Below are 18,042 nucleotides of genomic sequence, written 5' to 3' on the forward strand. Positions count from 1 at the left end.
CCCACAGGGTGTGTCCGCTCAGAGGCTGGTCCTCCCCGTCACGGGGCTGTCACGTCAGCAGCCCCACGGGAAGGGGAACTACCCCTTCCTGAGAGCCTGGCTCTCGTTTCTGTGACAGATCAGCAAAGAGACCCGGTGTATTCCTGAGGTGCCCCTTGCAGGTGAGGGTGCCCAGGCCACGCCCTTCCCTCTCAGAGCCTCCGTGTGGGGCCTCCTTGGTCCTCAGCCGTCCATCAGCACAGCCCTGCGGGGTCCTCACCATGGACCCGGGTCACCTTCACATCTTCAGGGCAGATGCAGGTTCCTGCTGGTCTGCAGAGCTCAGATCAGCAGAGACGCACGTCGAACGTCTGACTACAGCTCGGTGGAGGTCAAGGGGGCAGTGAGCACAGAGGAGAAGCACCGGGAAATAAGGGCAGGAACCATGACTCCTCTCCTGGCCCCGGAGTGTGGGTTCATTTCCGTCACTGCCCCATCACTACTTCTCTTTTTCTTGCAGCAGCGTCCACCCCACCTCCTGGGAACTAGTCACTGAGTCCTCCCTGCCTCCTCGGTGCCCCGTTTTCCTGAGACAGCCTCCTCCTCATCCTGCCGTTTTATCCTAAAACTTGTGAAACGGTGATTTGAGTCGCAGCTCTGGCTTGTTGAAGAAAATTGATTTTTGTTTAAATATTTGTCTCCCACCTGTATGAATTGAGCAATAATATCATATTTAGATTTTCTCCCATTAAAAAAATTTGTTTTGCATCCAAGTTTATTTGGGAGACTGAAGTGTGATTTTTCCTCTCTTGAAATTCCTTGTCAGGTTGTCATGGTGGCCTGTGAAAATGTGTGGTAATGTGTTTGCTCTAGAAAATTCTCCATAAGACAAGCTTTTGATCTTCTGTGTTTGGAAAAGCTCACCAGGGAAACCTGCCAGAGCTGGAAAGAGTTTTTTTAAATACTTTCATTGTCCTTTAATGCATTTCTCCATCCAGACACAGACACACACGAAAAAATTACATGAAAATATTTTTTTCTGTGTTTTGATTTCTTGCCAGAGCATTGATTGACTCTTGGTAGGTTAGGATTTCTATTTTTTTTCAGCATTTTGAAAATTGAGTTATAGTCACTTTACAATGTTGTGTCAGTTTCTGGTGTACAGCACAAGTTTTCAGTCATACATGAACATACATACATTCATTCTCATACTCTTTTTCACTGTAAGTTACTACAAGATCTTGAATATAGTTCCCTGTGCTATACAGTATAAATTGTTTATCTATTTTATATACATCTATCACTATGTACAAATCTTGAACTCCCAGTTTATCCCTTCCCACCCCCTTCCTCCTGGCAACGACAAGTTTGTATTCTCTGTCTATGAGTCTGTTTCTGCTTTATATATAGGTTCATTTGTCTTTTTTTTTTTAAGATTCGTCATATGAGTGATGTCACATGGTATTTTTCTTTCTCTTTCTGGCTTACTTCACTTAGAATGACTTCCTCCAGGGACATCCATGTTGCTGCAAATAGAATTATGTTGTCATTTTATGGCTGAGTAGTATTCCATTGTATAAATATACCACATCTTCTTTATCCAGTCATCTGTCAATGGACATTTAGGCTGTTTCCATGTCTCGGCTGTTGTAAATAGGGCTGCTGTGAACATTGGGCTGCAGGTGTCTTTCTGAATTAGAGTTTCCTCTGGATATATGCCCAGGAGCAGGATTCCTGGGTCATACGGTAAGTCTATTCCTAGTCTTTTGAGGAATCTCCATACTGTTTTCCACAGTGGCTGCACCAAAGTGCTTTCTGTGGGATGATGTTAATATTCAGATGTAATTTATTTAATACGTCAAAGACAGTTCAGGTTTTCTGTTTATTCTTGAGCTTGTTTTGGAAAAAAATTTGGATGGACATTAGTCGAGTTCATCGAAATTGGGTAACGTTCTTCATAAGGTCCACTTATATCTATTGTGACACGATTTCAGTCTAAAATGGTACCAGAGGGTATGAAATGGAGAATCTTATGCATTCATCGTTCAGAAGCAAACTTACGGACCGAGAGACTGATTTCCTGTAAGTGCCTGACTTACAGAAAGCTGACACTTGTCCCTGGACCGGGGAATGTCCAGGAAGAGTCTGCCCGTCCCCAGCCAAGGAACTTGCTGCTGGGACTGTAGCTGAACTAGCCTCCTTTGCACTCCTTCCCCGTAAGCACACTCCCCCCAGCCGTCTCGGGACGCACCTGTAGCTTGCTACAGTTTGCACGTTTTGAGCTGCAATTTGTCTACTATTCCTGAATGAACTCATTTTTGTGGGATTTTGAGCCTGTCTCAGTTTACCTCTCGTGTTTTGGGTGACGCTGTAAAAGTCTGTGGGATCCTTGTGAGGCCCCATTTTTCGTTATTGATTTGGGTTACCTGGGCCTCACCTGTCCTGCTTCAGTGTTGTTGGGACTTTGTACATTTTAAGAAGATTTAATAATAAATATTTTTGCTCTGTTGATGTTGTGTACTGAATGCGTGTGTCCCCCAAATTAATACATTAAAGCCCTGACCCCAGTTTGTCTGTATTTGGAAGTGAGGCTTCTAAGAAAGAAGGAGAGATTTTAAAAGGCTGTAAATGCCATCCTTGCTCAATAAGACTGTGTCCTTCCAAGAGGAGGAGGCAGCGGACTCGCTGTCTGTCTCCCTCCGCGCTCTCACACTGAGGAAGGCTGTGTGAGCGACACAGGAAGAAGGGCCCCCATGACCCCGGGGGGCCCCCATCTGTGCCGACCCTCCTGGCAGCTTGTGTGGGACTTCCAGTCTCCAGAACTGTGAGAAAGGGAATTCCTGGGGCTTAAACCGCCCAGCCTGTGATGTTTTGTCACAGATGCCTGAGCAGACCGGCACAGATTTTAGTCCCAGGAAGTGTGGTGCTGCCGTAACAGCTACCTGATGTGTGGGAGCAGCTTTGGAACTGGTAGTGGGGGGGTGGGGTTGAGGTGTGTGCTGGAAACATGAGTGGACCGTGGGTAGCCATATGGACCTGAAAAGTGATGCTGGTGGGAGCTCAGACAGACGAGGAGGTGGGGAGAAAGCCTCCATCTTCTGAGAGAATACGCGTTAACCATGAGCAGAATGTTGGTAGAAATAAGGATGGTCAAGTCCCTTCGGGCAGAGCCTCAGACAGAAACGAAGAGCAAGTTGCACTGCACGTTGGAGATAAGTGATCTTGTTATAAAGCGGCCGAGAGCTTGGCTGAACTGTGCTCTCATGTTTGGAGAAGGTAGAACTTCCGAGCCATGAAATTGCATATTTAGCTGAAGAGGTTCCGACACAGAATGTTCATGTGTGGCCCGGGTCGTCCTGTGCTGACAGGGTTCCAAAGGGGAGAGGTGAATGGAAGGATGGCCTGTTAAGCAGATGGACCCAGAACTGAAAGATGGGTGGCAGTTTTCTCTGTGCTGGAACACACACCACAGCATGCTCGCAGGAGAGTGCCAGGCTGTGGGCCGCCTGCTAGTTGGCAAAGAGGTTAAGGGTCACAGGAGCAGAAGCACTGCCAGTTTGCCGTGAAGGGGCGGGAAGAGGGCAAAGTGAGAGAAAACCATCAGGCCCTTTGCAAGGAAAGGGGAGGATGACCCAAAGACAATTCAGAGATCACCAGGGCTGCCTCCTTGGTTTCAGCAGGGCACGTGGCCTCTGCCCAAAGCCTTGGGAGGGGGCCCTCACAGAGAGACAAAGGGGCTGATCTGCCACACACCCCTCCCCACCATCGAGCCGTGGAGGTGATGCTGCTGCCCCAGAGGACCTGATGGCAAAGCATCCAAGCAAAGAGGATTGTTCTGGAGCCTTAAGGTCCAATGGAAGCCGACTTGATAGATGGTGTGCGTGCTTGGAACCCTCTCTCTCCCTGTGGGCATGGGACTCTGTCTCCTAGGCCTGCCCCAGCATTGCATTTTGGAAGCACACAGTTTGCCTGGATCACCGGTTCACAGCTGCAGACGAATTCTGCCTCAGAGTGAATCTTACCCTGAGTCTCACCCATGTCTGGTGTGGCTGACTTGGAGATGTGACTTGGGATTTTAGATTTGATCATTGGTTCTTGAATGAGTGGAGATTTGGGGGACAGTGAGGATGGAATGAATGTGTATTTCACATGGGAGAAAGTCATGAATTCAGAGGGCTTAGGGGTGGAATATTGTGGACTGATTGTTGGAGCCCCTTAAAAATTCTACTGAAGCCTTAACCACCCCCCAATATGGCTAAATTTGGAGATGGGGCCTCTAAGAAAGTAGTGAAAGTTAAATGATATCATAAAGGTGGAGCCCTGGTCAGATAGGGTTAGTGGCCTTATAAGAAGAGACACCAGAGCTCTCTCTCTTCCTGCACACACACGCGCACACACCCACACCAAGCTAGGGTCACGTGGACACAGCGAGAAGTCAGTTGTTCACACCCAAGGAAAAAGGAACCATACATGAGGCACCCTAGTCTTGGTCTTCCAGCCTCCAGAATGTGAGAAAATAAATTTCTATTCTTTAAGCCACCAGTGTGTGATATTTTGTTCTAGCAGCCCGAGCAGACTGATAGAATGGATATTTTCCTCTTTTTTAATTCTTTCCATATAAATACACACTTTTCTTATTAGTATAGCCTTTTGTCCACTGTCATGGGGTGAATTTGCTATTTCTTTTCCTGACTTTTGTATATGTTTGCTTAGATCACTGATTTTCTGGCTTTCTTCATTTTTAAAAGATAATATCATTTAGGCACTTAGTTTTCCCGGTTGATCTTGACGTACACCATTGGCATTATCATTTAAGTGACAGTCTGTTTTGGTGTGTAAGATTTGCATTACCAGTGACATGAAAAAAGTTCTGTCTTCAATTGCGGTTTTTTTCTCTCACCTATTGGTTATTTAGAAGTGTATTGCTTTGTTTCTAAAAATATAGCGTTAATGTTTATCTTGGTTTTCAGCACAGGGTGACTTCTAAAGCCCCAGGGTATCCTGCTTGCTTATGAAAGATCCCTGGGCTCAGGGCATTAGATGTGTGTCCATGGGGCAGCCCCCTGCCTCCCGGGGTCCCTGCGGTCTCCCTCCTGGGAGTGGGGAGTCTGCGTCCTGTCCTGGGCTAGTGGATGGCGAGTGTGGCGTACACGCTGGGCTCTGCGGGGGGCTCCCCCGCCTGGGAGGGAGGGGGTGCGGTCGTCTCCCGTCTGAGGGTCGAGTGGGTCAGCTGGGCGTAGGTCACATCCTGGGGGGCTTCAGACACAGCAGCCTGGGGGAGCAGGAGGGTGAGAGTTAGGTATGTGATTGAGGTAGGGGAAAAGCCAGGGCACCTGGAACAGAAAAAACCCACCTGACTGTCCATCTGCCTCTCCTCCCCTATTCGTCTGTCCTTTGTGTCCAGCAGTTGCTCTGAACATGGGGGAGGAAGGGGGTCCACCCCGTGCTGGCGTCTTGAGTGGTTGACCCAGGCGTACGTCCTTCCCTGGGGATCTCCACCACCAGGGCTCTGCGGCGGGGAGATCGTGAGCGGGTGGAACTCCTCTCCTTGACTCCGCTCTTGTCCCTCTTCAGTTAGGTTTCTGCCCTGAAGCTAGAGAGCTGATTTTAAAACATAAATCCAACCATATGACTCCCTTTCTCAGACACATTTTCATTCATGTTTATGTCACCCAGGCTAAGGCTGAGCCTTGCCAAATACAGATCCCTAACAAACACTTGTTCACTGACTGAATAAATGAATGAGCTCGTGTGGGGGAAACTAGGCGTCTTGAAGGACGTTTGTTTGGTTTTGATTCATTCACTTCATCCATATACATACATACATACACACTAAATACCCAAATGTCTGGACATCGACGTGGGGACAAGAGAAAGAAAGAACTGAGTAAATACTGGATTTTTTTTGGAGGTGGTGAGCATTGAGGGGAAGTGGGAGATGTTACACCCAAGGCACACTGTTGTGCAGTTCCACTACGTCTAAATCCATGAGACTGGAGAAAAGAGTAAACAGAGATAAAGAAGGGCAGGGGTCCCAGTGCAGGGACAGGCCAGTCTACAGGGGCCTTGGTGCAAGTGAGAAAAGGCGCACCTCTCAGACCCCACCCTTAGGATCTCAAACCCTGAACTCTACTGTGCTGCACACACACTGTACAACTGTCCCTGGGTGCAATACCACAGGGGATATGGACGCACTAACCGTTACAAGGACCCAAGTAGAGGGACCAAGAAGGAGGGACCCACGTGGTGTCAGTAGAGCCCCACTGAGAAGTGGGGTCCCAGCAGCCCAAGGGTGTCACCTTTCAAGAGGAAGGCTGAGGTCAGATGCTGCTGAGAGTTGAATGATGGGAGGAAGAAGCATCCGAGGATTTAGCTTATTTGGAAGACTGTGTGGGTGCCCTGGACAGGGCAGGGGGCTCACCCGATTCTCCACCTGCTTGTCCTCCTCAGTCAGGGACTCTCTTGTGGCAGTGTCTGGAGGATAAGATTCTGTCTCATGCGAAGATTCTTGAACTCCTGCAGCCCTGCACACCCCTCTCACCCTTAGGTGGGGAGCCTGAGACCCAGCGAGGGCCAGGGAGGTGCCTGGGCTCACAGAGACAGAGAAGTGTTCACACCTCCACCTCCCGAAGCCCAGAGCCCTTCCCGCCCAGGCCCCTTGCCCCATCTCCCGCCAGGACCTCCATCCTCTCCAATTACCCTGATTCTCCTCTTGGACGTGAGTCATGGAGCTGGGGCTGAGTGGGGAGAAACAAGAACCTTAGGTGGAGGAGCTACAGGTGGAGCTGGCCAGTTGGGGGAAGTTCTTTGGGGAGAAATTACCTTTCCTGGGGGCTCTGGTCTTAGCTTCAAGATCTGAAGCACCTACACAAAGTTAGAAATTATCTTCTAAACTACCCCGGAACCCAGCCTCCAGGGCTGCATTAAGAGACTTATACACAGATCCAATCCAAAAATGGGCAGATCTAAACAAGCATTTCTCCAATGAAGACTACAAATGGCCAATAGATACATGAAAAAATGCTCAATATCACTAATTATCAGAGAAATGCACATCAAAACTACAATGACGTATCAGCTCACACAAGTCAGAATGGCCATCACTTAAAAGTTTATGAAGATAAATGGAGAGGGTGTGGAGAAAAGGGAACCCTCTTACACTGCTGGTCAGAATGTAGTTTGGTGTAACCATTATGGAAATTCCTCAAAACACTAAAAATAGACTTACCCTATGATCCAGCAATCCCACTTCTTGGTATAAATCTAGAGGGAACTCCAATGCGAAAAAAATACCTGCACCCCAGTATTCATAGCACCACTGTATACAATAGCCAACACATGTAAGCAACCTAAATGAAGCAACAGATGACTGGATAAAGAAGTTGTGGTATATTTATTCAATGGAATACTACTCTGCCATAAAAAGGATAAAATAATGCCATTTGCAGCAACATGAATGAACCTATAGATCATCATTCTAAGTGAAGTAAGCCAGAAAGAGAAAGAAAAATACCAGATAGTATCACTCATGTGCAATCTAAAAAAAAAAAAGACACTATGAACTAATCTACAAAACAGAAACAGACTTGCAGACATAGTAAACAATCTTATGGTTACCAGGGAAAGGGGGTGGGAAGGAATAAATTTGGGAATTTGAGATTTACAAATGTTAGCCACTATGTATAAAAATCGATTTAAAAAGAGAGAGAGACTTATACACAGAAAACTATAAACTATTGATGAAGGAAATTAAAGAAGACTTTAAAAAACAGAAAGATATCCCATGCTCCAGGATTGGAAGAATCAATATTGTTAAAATGATCACACTGCCCAAGGCAATCTACAGATTTAATGCAATCCCTATCAAATTACCCAGGACATATTTCACAGAACTAGAACAAATCATAATAAAATTTATATGGAACCACAAAAGACCTAGAATTGCCAAAGCATTACTGAAAAAAAAGAAAAAGCCTGGAGGAAAAACTCTCCTAGACTTCAGACAATACTGTTCAGCTATAGTAATCAAGACAGCATGGTATTGGTACAAAAACAGACATATAGACCAATGGAACAGAATAGAGAGCCCAGAAATGAACCCACAAACTTTTGGTCAACTCATCTTCGACAAAGGAGGCAAGAATATACAATGGAATAAAGACAGTCTCTTCAGCAAATGGTGTTGGGAAAACTGGACAGCAGCATGTAAATCAATGAAGCTAGAACACTCCCTTACACCATACACAAAAATAAACTCAAAATGGATCAAAGACTTAAACATAAGACAAGATACAATAAACCTCCTAGAGAAAAGATAGGCAAAACATTATCTCACGTACATCTCAAAAATGTTCTCCCAGGGCAGTCTACTCAAGCAATAGAAATAAAAGCAAGAATAAACAAATGGGACCTAATGAAACTTAAAAGCTTCTGCACAGCAAAGGAAACCATAAGTAAAACAAAAAGACAACCTATGGAATGGGAGAAAATTTTTGCAAATGATGAAACTGACAAAGGCTTGATCTCCAGAATATATAAGCAGCTCACACGACATAATAAGAAAAAAACAAGCAACCCAATCCAAAAATGGGCAGAAGACCTAAACAAGCAATTCTCCAAGGAAGACATACAAATGATCAATAGGCACATGAAAAAATGCTCAATATCACTAATTATCAGAGAAATGCAAATCAAAACTACAATGAGGTATCACCTCATACCACTCAGAACGGCTGTCATTCAGAAGTCCACAAATGACAACTGCTGGAGAGGCTGTGGAGAAAAGTGACCCCTCCTACACTGCTGGTGGGAATGCAGTTTGGTACAGCCACTGTGGAAAACAGTATGGAGATTCCTCAAGAGACTAGAAATAGACTTACCATATGAGCCAGGAATCCCACTCCTGGGCATATATCCAGAAGGAACCCTTGTTCAAAAAGACACCTGCACCCCAATGTTCATAGCAGCACTATATACAATGGCTAAGACATGGAAACAGCCTAAATGTCCATCAACAGATGACTGGATAAAGAAGAAGTGGTATATTTATACAATGGAATACTATTCAGCCATAAAAATGACAACATAATGCCATTTGCAGCAACATGGATATTCCTGGAGAATGTCATTCTAAGTGAAGTAAGCCAGAAAGAGAAAGAAAAGTACCATGTGAGATCGCTCATATGTGGAATCTAAAAGAAAGAGAGAAAGAGAGGAAGGAAGGAAGGAAGGAAGGACATAAATACAAAACAGAAACAGACTCATACATAGAATACCAACTTGTGGTTACCATGGTGGCAGGGGGTGGGAAGGGACAGACTGGGATTTCAAAATGTAGAACAGATAAACAAGATTGTACTGTATGGCACAGGGAAGTGTACACAAGATCTTGTGGTAGCTCACAGTGAAAAAAAATGTGACAATGAATATATGTATGTTCATGTATAACTGAAAAATTGTGCTCTACCCTGGAATTTGACACAACATTGTAAAATGACTATAACTCAATAAAAAAAAGTAAAAAAAAATCTCAGAGGATCTGAGCCCTCACAAGGTCATACACCCCTCGCCCCAGCCCTGTCCATTTGGAAATTCAAGGTAAACAGGAGTAACTGGAACACACATAACTTGCATGGATGATTTAAATAAGGTTTATGAATCCAAAAGAACATTTTTCAAAATTCTGAGGCTGTTCTTATTAAATCTCCACGTTCTAAATGATTTTATGCTAATTTTATTATTTTACAGGAAAAGTTTTAGGAATTGTTTTCCCCCACATCATCTTGACCTATATTCCTGATTTAGTAATATTTTACCAAAGTGACATAGAGATAGACATAAAAGCAGGTGTAATGATGGAGATGCAGGTATAGAATGACATGAGTGGATGGGGGATGGGGAAAGAGAGAGATCTGTTCTGTATGTATCTATATACATGCACATAAATGTAGGCAGATAGGTGGATACATAGATATATAGATAAGTAGGTAGGTAGGTAGGTAGATAGATAGATAGATAGATAGATCGTTTTTCTGATATAATGCGTCATTACCCTGAATACATCAGTGTGTGCCTCCCATAGACACAAACACTTGTCTGTATGACCCTAAACTCCCTATTTGGAGGTCTACACTGATGCAACACTTTCCCGAAATCCTCACTCCGAATTCACTTTTGACCAACTGCCTGAGAGCCTCTTTTTTTCCCTTTGGTCCAGAATTTTACCCAGAAATCTATGTTGCCTGTGGTTGTCCTGTTTATTACTCTCCCGGAATCTGGAAGTCTCCTCAGTCTCTCTCTGTCCCTTGTGGCCTTGACCGCCTTCAAGGATATGGGATTCATGTTGTCTAGGGGGAGCCCCAACCTGGTTCCCTCCAAGGTCCACTGCCAACCAGGCTCGGGCCACGCATTCTTGGATGAGCATCCCAGAAATGAGGCTGTGGTGGCCTCCGTCCGTATCAGGAGCCTAGGACGCTCACCCTTCCCAGCCCTGGTGATGTGCCCTCTGACCACCTGGCCAAGCGAGTACCTGCCAGGCGTCGCCTTCAGCTTTCCCTTAAAGCCTGACTGGTTTGGAGATAGATGTTTGTGTCTTCGTCAGATGCCGTGGAACTGTTTGTTGCTCCTTCTGCAGTGATTAGTCGGCATTCTACTCTAAGGCTTTCTCCTCTTCCCCGTTTATTTGCTCACTTGCGCCTTCACTCACTTGGCGTGTATCTCTGTGAACTGAAGGACTTCTGCTTCATTCAGCGCACTGTGATCCAGTTTTCTCATTTACGCGGATGCTCAGCTTATTCTTGATTTTCCCAGAGGGAGTTCCTTTCAGCTGGCTCCTGTGTCATTCTGACTCGTCTCCATCATTCTTTGGGAATTTTTGCACTTTCTGGCATGACAAGATGCTCGGTACTCCCCCCGTCCCAAATGATGGGCCCTAATACCCTGTAACAGGGGGTGGTGTTTAGAAACCAAAATGGAAGGTAGGTTTGCTCATGGCTACTGGGCTGTCGTCGTGTCTGGGTCCTGCTGGTGGACGTAGCTGGGATGGATGTGGTCACACGGGTGTGCACAGACTTGATAACACTTACACCCGTAACTACTGCTATGCCTGTACTTTAAAAATGAGTTTATACTGACATTTCTAAATCCTGTAGAACACCTCAGGGTTTCTTCTTGCCAACTGCCTTTGCATATATATAAATCCCTTCACAAAGCTGGAACATCTTGGCTCCCATTATCCCCAATATATGTACATATTTTCTCAAAGCAACTAACCTCCCAACTGCTTCCACATCTTCCTCCACCCCTCACCACTGTGCCCACTCCCCACGGCTCTTGGCTCCTGGTTGACAATAACACCTTCTTGTGACCCCCCCCCATCTCCAGCATGGTCCCTCAGGTCCTGGATACCCCCACCCGTGCTACCTCCAGGCAGGACCCCTCCCCTCCCAATCACTCTTCCCGGGAGCCCCAGATCACTGTCCAAGAAGATTATGGAGTGGAAGTTGGGTGGGAAAGAACTTCCTACAAATTTTGGACTTTTTAATTTTAGAATTTTTGAAACTGAACGTTTGGCCATGTTTTTGGTGCCACATTTTGGATGGTTCCCTATGAAGCCAGTTGAAAGGTCTTTGGAGTAAGGTCTCCCCTCCCAGGTAGACCAGACCCTGCATCTTCTACCCACCTGACTTGCTGCGTTTGCTCTGCTGCCTGTGTCGGATGAGGAGGATGAGGGGGAGGGAGAGCAGCAAGACAAAGGTCACAGAGACCCCAATCAAAACTTTCTGGTACTTTCCAAGACCTTGGGCACAAAGGATGCAATGAATGAACCGATGATGCCATTTGATTGAGCACCTACTGTTTGTAGGTGTGTGCTGGGGTCTGTGCATTCATCTCTAACTCTCACAACAAACCTACAACATGTGAATGCCCCTCCCAACACCACCCATTGTGCAGACACGTAAACTGAGGCTCAGAGAGGTAAATCGTGTGTCCCAGGTCACCCAGCCCGGAAGTGGCAAGGCTGGTACCAGACCCTGGGACTGCAGGTGCCCTTGTGCTGTTCTCATGCTGCATTCCAGGCTGTCAGCCAGCTTTGGGTTTGGGGACTCCTTATTGGTTGGAGTGGCCTGTCCCCTGGTCCTCATGTGTCCCAGCCTCTCCTGAGCTGTCACTCCCATTCTCCAACCATCAGAGGCTTCGGGGGACCAAAACAAGAGTGCTCAGAAGCGGGTCTGCTTAGAATGGACCCTGTGCCGTCCCCAGTCCCCAGTCCTGCCAAGAGCTGTCCTCCTCCCCTGCAGACCCCACACCTCCAGGCAGGGCCTGCCTGGACTTAAGGGTGAGCATCTAGGTGGGCCCATCCCATGCAGAGGGCTGTCACTTCCATGGTCTCACCTAAATCTCTTAGCAAACCTCTGAGGGCCCTGCCCAGGAGAGCCCCAGGTAAGAGACACACTTCACAGACAAGGAACTCAGACAGGGAGCTCAGACAGGGAACAGACTTGCCCGCGCCCGCGGCTGGGAAGCGGCAGGGCTCAGGTTGCATTGCAGCCCCACCTCCCAGCCCTTGCTTCTTGTTGTTTGATTCTGAGTTTTGTCACGAGAGCACCTCCATAAGGTCAGGCTGAGTACCACGGGGCTGATGGAAAAGCACCATGACATCAGGGTGCTCAGCGCTCTGTTCTTCCCTGGGCCCTTGACAACCCAACCCTGTCTGCCCTCCTCCTGCACCTGAGACAGTGACCTGCAGGGTCAGAACTAAGATGCCCCTTGAGAGTTGAGCCAGAAGTCTCCTCGATTGCAAATGAAGGAGCTGGGGCCCAGATGGTCAGGGAGCTGCCCCAAACCAGCCTCTCAGAGAGCGCTGGGCATCCCCTCAGAGGGTTCCTCACACTAGACCAGGACAGGAGGTGAGGGCGGGGGTGCTTCTGCCCACTGCAGCCGGGCTGCCGCTCTTCCAGGCTGAGCCCCAACACCTCCCCCTCCCTGACCCCCCACCCTTCAGCCATGCAGCTTCGGAACCCCAGAGCCCTGGGGTCAATCTGGCATCTCTGCCCCAGCTCCCAGCCCCCCGGGGACACAAGCCTGTGCTTGAGGAATGAGGGGGCATTAGATCCTCAGACACACTCTCACCCTGCCCCAGGGAGGCCCTTGAGTCACAGCTGTGAGATGGGCCAATACAGGTGGGACTGGGTCCCCCAGAGGGTCCTGGGAAGGGGGCCAGAAGAGGGCGAGGGACAGGAGCTCCCCACAGAGACCCCGTGTTTGATCACACTCTCCTCCTGTACCTGCTGTGTCCACCCCTAACCCCAGCGCGGCCTTCCCTACACACCCTTGGCGAGCTCTGGGGAAGGGCACGTGGAAGGGGAGAGCGGGGAGGCCCCTCCTCACACCTCTCAGGGGTGCGTCTCCCTCTGCATGATCCTCCCGGGACCTGCCCTTGGAGCCCCCTTACTTCCATACCATACAGGGGCTCTCCTGGGCCAGGCCCTGAACTGATCATGAGGACACAGAGGGGCCGGGATGGGACTTCCTCACCTGAGAGCAGGAGCTCCAGGGGGTCACTGGGGGCTGAGCACACCTGGGGATTCCTCCTGTAGCAGCCGTAGCATCTGAACGTCCACCTGGGACTGGGGGGCACGGGGCCCACAGGGAACAGGGCCTGGGTCGGCCCGCTGGGCTGTGGCTGTGCGTCCAGGGCCCCGGAGGGCTTGTCTTCCCCTTCCTTAGTCAGGATGAACCTGTCGTATCTCTGCCATGAGCCACACCGGAGGGTCACGTTCCCTCCTGAGGTCACCACGGGGCTCGGCAGGGCTGAGAGGCTGGGCTTGCTGTTGGCTCCTAGAGAGAAGGGGGCCGCTTGTTCAGTGGGGCTCACGGCTCCCTCACCTCCCCCAGGGCTGGGCGGTGAGAGGGGCACGGCCCTGGGAGCAGCCCCCCTTCCTGAGGGCAGAGCCTGAGGCTGGGACCCCTGAGTGTCCTCTCACCTGTCATCACCAGCTCCAGGGGGTCACTGCGCTCTGACCAGCCAGTGAGGCTGTGATAGTAACAGTGGTATCTCCCTGCGTGCTTCTCCGTCATGTGTAGGATGGAGAACTTGGCCTTGTACCCGGGCTTCAGTGGAGGCTGTGTGTCCCAGGGGTTTTGGCTTCCCTCTTTATCCAGACGGAACCCCCAGGCCCCCAGGGTCCCCTGACACCAGATGGTCACGGGCCTCCACCAGGGGATCACAGAGCCTGGCTCAGCCCAGATGGTGGGTTTGGGGTGGGTCCCTGGAAGGAAATCAGAGGCTGGGGTCACAAGACATTCCCACCCCCATCCCCCAGCTCTCAGCCCCACAGCCCCCAGCCTCCCCATCCTTCAGCCCAGAGCTGCTGTTCCCCATCCCCATTGCCCAGGGAGGGGCTGGCCCGTCCCCACAATGAGGAGGGGGGAGCGGGGACACCTGGGCACAGACTCACCTGCCTGCACCTGGGTCCTCACGCCCACACTCAGCCCTGGAAGAGAGGTCCCTGTGAGAGAGTCGCCCTGAACCCTGAGCAGAACCTCCCCTCCCCCGAGTGTCCTGAGCCCCGGGGGCCTCCTGACAGAGCAGGCCTGGCTGTGGGAGGGTCCCTCCCCGACCAGGACCGCCCTCCCCTCCTCAATCTCACCAAGACAGAGCAGGGCCGTGAGGGTGGGGGTCATGGCGCCTCCTCCGTGTGGTGCAGGCTGTGCAGATGGAGGAGACACGGTGCCCTCAGCACGGAGACCCACAGGATGTGTCCGCGGGGAGGCTGGTCCTCCCCGTCACGGGGCTGTCACGTCAGCTTCCCCACGGGAAGTGGAACTGCCCTTCTTGAGAGCCTGGCTCTCGTTTCCGTGACAGATCAGCAAAGAGACCCGGTGTCTCCCTGAGGTGCCCCTTGTAGGTGAGGGTGCCCAGGCCACGCCCTTCCCTCTCAGAGCCTCCTTGTGGGGCCTCCTTCGTCCTCAGCCGTCCATCAGCACAGCCCTGCGGGGTCCTCACCATGGACCTGGCTCACCTTCACATGTTCAGGGCAGATGCAGGTTCCTGCTGGTCTGCAGAGCTCAGATCAGCAGAGACGCACATCGAACGTCTGACTACAGCTCAGTGGAGGTGAAGGGGGCAATGAGCACAGAGGAGAAGCACCGGGAAATAAGGGCAGGAACCATGACTCCTCTCCTGGCCCCGGAGTGTGGGTTCATTTCCGTCACTGCCCCCATCACAGACTTCTCTCTTCTTTCTTGCAACAGCATCCACCACAGCTTCCTGGGAACAAGCCCCTGAGTCATTCTTGCCTCTTCAGTGCCCCTTCTTAGTTGAACAGATCTCTCTTCCGCATCCTCTGGTCCTGCCTATAAATTTCAGGGGACAGTGATTTCGGCTGGACCTCTGATTCTGAAGAAAAAGATGACCTTTAAATACCCATCTGTCCTTGTCTGTGTGATCTGGGACAGGAACCTCCAACTTCCTGGTCTGTACCCTTGGTGATGTCATGTTGTCATGACCTGCCCTCCTCTGGGCAGTTGTAGGGTAAACAGATCCCAGTGCGTGGAGGGGTCAGTCACTGTTAATTGTCACACCAGGTTCAGACATGATGGATTTGGGACATGAGGGGACCATGGTGTCCGCACTCAAGGTGCATGCTTTGTGCGTGCACTCAAGAGCTCTTGCTTGCTCCAAATACCAGTAAGTGCTACCTGCAATAGTTCTGAAGCACGTGTGAAGAGTCACATTCAGAAAAAGAGACATGAAGTTTTCTGAAAGAGACATGGAACCATGAGACAGAACAGAGGACAAAGCTGAGTGCCTGGGACCCTCAGTGAGTCACAGGGAGGTGGTTCCCACCTGTGTGGGCAGAAAAGGGCCCCCAGGTCCTCCCAGGTGGGAGGGCTCAGGGCTCCAGGTGAAGGTTGAAGCTGTGGCCCCCCTTCCCCCTGTTTCTGGGTGGACACTGGGCTATCTTTGTGCACTGACCCACGCCCCTGGTCAGCACTGAGCAACGTCCCCCGTGTGGCAAGAAACAGACTCAATCCAGTGTCGTCAGCGGTGGGCGTCTGCCCCACGTGTGGGAGTGAGGCTCCCACTGGACCATCCCTGATGGCGCAACGCTGAGCAGATGCTAAGTCTGAGACAGTGCACCCTGCCGGGCAGGAGGGGCCGCAGCAGCCTGACTCCCAGAACAGCCCTGGGAGAGACCTCTATGAGAGGTCAGGTGTGTGAGAGGGGACCTCCAGCAGGAGTGGGCGGCCCAGAGTGACCCTGTTATTGGTGGACCTTGCGACGGACAGCCCTCTACAGGTGTACTTGGCTTCGTTGTGGTTTGCAGATACTGCATTTTATTTCATTTTATTTTATTACAGCTTAAAGGTTTATGGCAACCATGTGTAGAGAAAGTCTCTTGGTGCCACTTTTCCAGCAGCATTTGCTCACTTTATGTCTCTGGGTCACGGTTTGGTAATCCTTGCATATATTTGAAGCTTTTTCATGATTATGATATTTAGTATGGTGATCTGTGACCAGTGACCTTTGATCCTACTATTGCAGTTCTTTTGACATTTTTAAAATTAAAGGGTTTCAGAATTAAGGTATGTAAATTGGGGGTTCTTTTAGACATAATGCTGTTGCACACTGAATAGACTACAGTAACTTTTATATGCGCTGGGAAGCCAGAAAGCTTATAGCGGTCCCTTTATTGTGATATTTGCTTCACTGCGGTGTCCTGAACCAAACTGGAAATATCTCTGCGATGTGACTTCCTATGGTCCCTTTCAGACAAAGTCTGGTGATGTCCTATAGAACGTGTTCGTGATACAGAGCTCACCAATGGAGGGAAGAGGTCTACCTGGGCTTAAAATGCAGTCTTGTGCATGCAAGCAATTTAAGAATGTATGCCTATTAAATATTCAGCATTAAACGTATGTTAATTAAAAACTCACATCGATACATTCCATTTCGTATACATTTAAGGGCCACTGGATGAGATATCCATCTCGGCACCCACCGGAGGGGCTGGGGCTGTCCGTGACCCCATGTTGAAATCACCCACGCACTCTCACTGTTTCCACACGGACGAGAGGAAGAGTGGGGAGACGGTGGTTGCTTGTGGACTTGGACACCCGTGCAGTTCCGGTCAAGGCTGGGCCAGGTTGGTGAGCGCGTCGTTCCTGAACTTGGGGAGGCGTCCCGACTCCTGGGTTCTGATGCGGAACCTTTGAGTTTTCTTCGCAGCAGCGTTTTGGTGACGCTCACTAGCCAGACACAGTGCTCAGCTCCCACTGGAAGCCTTCCTAGTGGGACTTCGGGTGACGTATTTCTCAGCAGCTACAGTGAAGGTCAGGAGACACTATTATCTTAAAGGAGGGCAATATCAAAACAGGATAATAAGAAAGCTACAGAAGAAAGACTGGACAAAACCCTGCAATGGGAGCAGGAGAGGACAGCCAGGTTTAAAGTGTGTCAGGCTGCTGTCTGAGGCAGCAGGAGAGGGCTACGTCCAGGCGGGAGGGCACACTCACATTGGAAGCTGCCTCGTGGAGACCAGGCCAGGGACGGACAAGACGGTCCACAACAAGTTTTCTAGTGACTCAGCTCTGTCTGCTTCACACACTTCTGTTCCTTTTCCAAATGTCCCCATCAGATTAACCGATTAAACCAATTAAACATGAAAGACTAAAACATAAACTTTTTATCAAAGTATTAAACCTATTCTTCTTTAGTGTTTGAACGTGTAGGATTCCAAGCACAACTTAAAAACACTGTGATGGACCTGATGTAGAAATCTGGATTGACATTCACTTGACAGACAAGCCTCAGGTCTGCCGTTTTTACGTATTGTTGTTGTTTAAATTGAAGCATAGCTGATTTACAATTTTATATTAGTTTCAGGCATTCAAAATAGCGATTCGACCATTTTGCGTATTATAGTCCACTGAAAGTTATTAGAAAAGAATGGCTATATTTCCCCAGACTGTGTGATTGATCCTTGTTGAGCATTTCTTTCACACACAGTAATTTGTATCTCTTAGTCCCATAACCCTGTCTTGTCCCTCCCGCTTCCA

At 49.3% G+C, this 18,042-nt stretch overlaps 1 protein-coding gene across 1 annotated transcript; it reads right to left on the minus strand.

Annotated features, from left to right (window-relative positions):
* Positions 1-4,810: 4,810 nt before the first annotated feature.
* LOC116282209 (leukocyte immunoglobulin-like receptor subfamily A member 5) lies at positions 4,811-14,717 on the minus strand. Its single transcript, XM_072968399.1, has 8 exons — positions 14,631-14,717; positions 14,439-14,474; positions 13,965-14,249; positions 13,516-13,818; positions 11,660-11,776; positions 6,401-6,453; positions 5,333-5,572; positions 4,811-5,251 (listed from the first exon to the last, which is right to left on the minus strand). Exons 1-8 carry the CDS (start codon positions 14,662-14,664, stop codon positions 5,105-5,107), a joined length of 1,215 nt encoding a protein of 404 aa, XP_072824500.1. The 5' UTR covers positions 14,665-14,717; the 3' UTR covers positions 4,811-5,104.
* Between the last annotated feature and the right edge of the window lie 3,325 nt (positions 14,718-18,042).

This window comes from Vicugna pacos, chromosome 9 (genome assembly GCF_048564905.1).
Source record: "Vicugna pacos chromosome 9, VicPac4, whole genome shotgun sequence".
In the NCBI taxonomy this organism is placed as follows: Eukaryota; Metazoa; Chordata; class Mammalia; order Artiodactyla; family Camelidae; genus Vicugna; species Vicugna pacos.

Coding starts and splice junctions, on each gene's coding strand:
- LOC116282209 (XM_072968399.1), bottom strand. CDS start 14,664: ATGACCCCCACCCTCACGGCCCTGCTCTGTCTTG. Junction 14,250..14,438: donor GAGGACCCAGGTGCAGGCAG/GTGAGTCTGTGC, acceptor ATTTCCTTCCAG/GGACCCACCCCAAACCCACC. Junction 13,819..13,964: donor CCTGGAGCTGGTGATGACAG/GTGAGAGGACAC, acceptor CCTTCTCTCTAG/GAGCCAACAGCAAGCCCAGC.